The 3830-nt window shown below is 42.7% G+C and overlaps 1 protein-coding gene across 1 annotated transcript in view; it reads right to left on the bottom strand.

The window, feature by feature from the left end:
* Window positions 1–440: 440 nt before the first annotated feature.
* LOC119582549 (protein sym1-like) overlaps window positions 441–3830 on the bottom strand; it is a 17503-nt gene continuing 14113 nt past the window's right edge. The window contains exons 5-6 of the mRNA XM_037930888.1: window positions 2386–2651; window positions 441–854 (exon numbers count right to left, since the gene is read on the bottom strand). Of these exons, the coding sequence (XP_037786816.1) occupies window positions 689–854; window positions 2386–2651 (432 nt within the window). The 3' untranslated portion in view covers window positions 441–688. The remainder of the gene's footprint in view (window positions 855–2385; window positions 2652–3830) is intronic.

The raw sequence follows: 3830 nt of genomic DNA, 5'->3' as shown, positions 1-3830 counted from the left end.
TAATGCCGGGGCGATTCGGCCTCCATACGTCTATTTTAAGAATTTTTAACACAAAGGATCGCTGATTTTATTCACGTTTTTTTCCCAAGTAAATGGACTTTTTTATGCAGTCTTTCTCGCAGGAAGATCTATTCAAGTTTAAATAAAAACGGTTTTTTAGGATAAATGCATTTTTGTTTGGGAAATAATAGCGACATCTTGTGCCTTTCATGTTGATGTTAAGCAAATTATAGATTAAATTGCTCTCTATCTATTTATCTATCTATCAATCTATCTATTCTATCTATCTATCTATCTGTTTCATTCTCTCTCTCTCTATCTATCTATCTGTTTCATTCTCTCTCTCTCTCTATCTTTCTGTTTCATTCTCTCTCTCTCTCTCTCTCTCTCTCTCTCTCTCTCTCTCTCTCTCTCTCTCTCTCTCTCTCTCTCTCTCTCTCTCTCTCTCTCTCTCTCTCTCTCTCTCTCTCCTCTCTCTCTATCTTATCATTGTAGTCTACTCCCATGTGGATGGAGCCTCATGCTTATTTGACAAGTGCCAAAGCTTTCTACCGACAAGGAGACCCATTTCCAAAATCGGACGGAGCATTCCTTCCAGCCAGATGTATCGCTCTTTCCTCTCCTCACAGCCATACGAATCATTCCTTCCAGATGTATCATTACGTCTTGTTTGCTCAACCCGCACGGTTCATTCTTTCCTAATGACGTCACATGCTGTGGACATCATCTTCCCGTTCGTACAACTTAATGAATCCCCTGTCTTCTTGGCAGTGAGGTCACGTTCCTCATGGGATGACTTCTCATTCTTCGCAGAATAACAGTGGGCCGTCGTAGCGAATACAGAACCCCAGCCTCTGTGGAAGAATGAAGAGAGTTAGCCGTAAATCACTGTCAGTTTACATCGAGTTCTACTTCTCTCAAGGAGCTGAGATCTACAAGTTAAATACCAGAGCGCTTGGCTCAAGAACTTTCATCAACACTAAATCGCACAACACACAATTCTACAAATCCCAGTATCTGTAACTGTAAAGAATGGCGAATCGCGGAAGCTTTATGCCAACACTATCGCCCAAGACACTTGATGATCACTCTACTTTTTTTTTCCCAGGACAGGGACTCAGAGCACCGCGCCTCCTTTTTATTCTTTCCATCTTTTCCGCTTCGAAAAAAAGATTTCTCATTAAGCGAACTTGAGTCTGAACCGCTCCTACAAAATTCGCCAGGAAAAAAAGAAGTAAATATTAACCCCGGGTACCGTAAACACGAGACCGAAACCCTCGCGCTCGCCGGGAACGAGCAAACAGCCTTTGAAGGCGAGGGGAAAACATTGTGCATGAACTGGCCTTAATCATTCACAACTCAAAGGGGAAACTTAATCATTAAGTAAGAGGGGAGATCATGGGGAGGGCGAGAAGGAGGGAAAAATGGGAGAGAAAAGGCGAGCAAGAGGGAGGGAAGCGGAGGTGCAGGGCGAGAAGGAGGTACGTGATGAGGGGAAGATATAGAGGGGAAAGGAAGCAAAGATATAGAGAAGAGGAGGACGACGAAGTGAAGGGAAGAAATGAGAGAAAGTTGGTGGAGGGCGAGGGAAAGAGCAGGTAGACAAGGGCAGAAGAGGTGGTGGAGAGGAGGGGGAAGCGTGAGGAGGGTAGAAGCGGTAGAGGGCGAAGGGGAGGGAGAAGGTGAGGGAGAAGAGTAGGAGGGGAGAGTAGATGTAGGGACACGGAGACACAAAGGGAGCGAGAAGAGAGAGAGAGTGATGTTTACTCTATATAAGTATGTAGCATTACCTTTTTAGGTGACCTAGTTTTGGCATTCTGATGTTCATTATCCATTTCTCTCCCTCCTCTCTCTCTCTCTCTCTCTTTCTCTCTCTCTCTCTCTCTATTCTATCTATCTTCTATCTATCTCTCCTCTCTCTTTCATTTCTCTCTTCTTATAATATAGATTATATATATATATAATATATATTCATCTTTCCTGTCACTCTCTTATTTCTCTCTATATCTCTCTCTCTCTCTCTCTCTCTCTTCTCTTCTCCTCCTCTCTCCATCATCTCTTCCATCCTCTCTCTCTCTCTCTCCCTCTCTCTCTCTCTCTCTCTCTCTCTCTCTCTCCTCTCTCTCTCTCTCCTCTCTCTCTCCCTCTCTCTCTCTCTCTCTTCTCTCCTCTCTCTCCTCTCTCTCTCCTCTCTCTCTCTCTCTCTTCTCTCTCTCCTCTCTCTCTCTCTCTCTCTCTTCTCCTCTCCTCTCTCTCTTTCTCTCTCTCTCTCTCTCTCTCTCTCTCTCTCTCTCTCTCTCTCTCTCTCTCTGTCTTTTTCCATTCATCTATATACCTCTCTACCTGTCCAATCACCCCACGCGCCTCCCTGCCCTCGGAACTTACTCAGGCCTAGGCAAGGCGGCCGCGTTCGAGGAGATCGCTGCGGCTGTCACCCACGTCTCGATGGCCTCTCGCGGTCCGTGCTTGTAGTCGTAGTGAACGCGGCGTGTGGTGAGCTCGGCGGGCAGGTCCTCGGTGCGGGTGTGGTGCACGTAAGAGAGGAACACCATCCAGAAGAAGGAGCCGAGGGAGATCGCCATCACGCGGTTCTTCTCCGGCACCAGGCTGAAGTTGAGGGTCTGTATGATCGGCCAGATGGAGAGGCTCACCTGGGGAACGAAGGGGAAAGGTTTTGACGGATGTGAATTAAGAGTGACCGGTGTGAATGAACTAGACTGTAGACCGATGTGAATGAAAGGGATTGTTTGGTTTTAGAGCATTTTAGGTAGATTATTATATCGCAACGTTTTGCTTGAGATATATTTAGTACAGAAATAATAATCTATATACGATGATTTGTCTTCTACAAAGAAAAGTGGTAACAAATAAAGAATGATAAGCATGTAAAGTATATTTCATATTTCATGCATAAATATTCTGATAGGATTTCCCCTCCCCCTCATTTAGCCGCTATTTTGTCATACGATTACATTCTCAAACAACCTATAGCTTCTACTTTAGAGGCAATTAACAAGAGAATCCAGGATTTATATATATCAGAAAATAAAAATAAATGTTATGCGATATCTTTGAGAAGAAATCCTCATATGAAAGCATGTGCGCCCAAATGCGTTTATTAAATATCCTGTTAACATAAGCTTCGATATGTTCACGTTAGTGCAATCTTGTCTCATGACTGGAGTTCATGAATGTGAACACACCGATGCTTACATCACAGACGAAAGTTTAAACTAACATTTGATAAACGCATTTTCGGGCAATTGATTTGAAAACACCTCTGGACGCGCTTCCCTCATATCTATGTTGCCCCCGTCGAGGCTAACATGCAACAACAGCAACAGACTGGAAACGTTGTGTGTTGCAACAGATTCACCTTTGTTTGTTTGGTTGTTATTTTTTTAGGCTGTGGTATTATTTTCTCGAAAAGATGCATCTCTCTGGTTTGATCATTTTAGTCTCTCTCTCTCTTTCTTTTTTTTCTTTTTTTTTGAGTTTCGAATTTAATAAGTAAATTGATATACTAGAAATCGATTGATTGTTTTCTCTAGTTTTATTTTTTCGTTAAAGGGATATTTGGAATCGCATTAAGAGTAGTTTGTGTTTTTCTTTTAATTCAGTTAATGTTGGCTCGTTCAATATCCATCCCATTACAAAATGTAAAAGTAAACGTTAAGTGGATATCTAACTTTGTCGACGGTGAAAAATTCACGTTTAAGAAATAAAATCTCGCTTGCCTAACATCTGCCTCGTAAACAAAGCCCTTCTGAAAACTATAGCAAAGGATATGACAGGGTTTCGAATGAAGTCCGGAGGAAAATGAATATATA

The sequence above is a fragment of the Penaeus monodon genome, chromosome 16 (assembly GCF_015228065.2).
Source record: "Penaeus monodon isolate SGIC_2016 chromosome 16, NSTDA_Pmon_1, whole genome shotgun sequence".
Lineage (NCBI taxonomy): Eukaryota > Metazoa > Arthropoda > Malacostraca > Decapoda > Penaeidae > Penaeus > Penaeus monodon.
The sequence above is the reverse complement of the archived record's forward strand: the minus strand, read 5'-3'. Positions and strand labels throughout refer to the sequence as shown.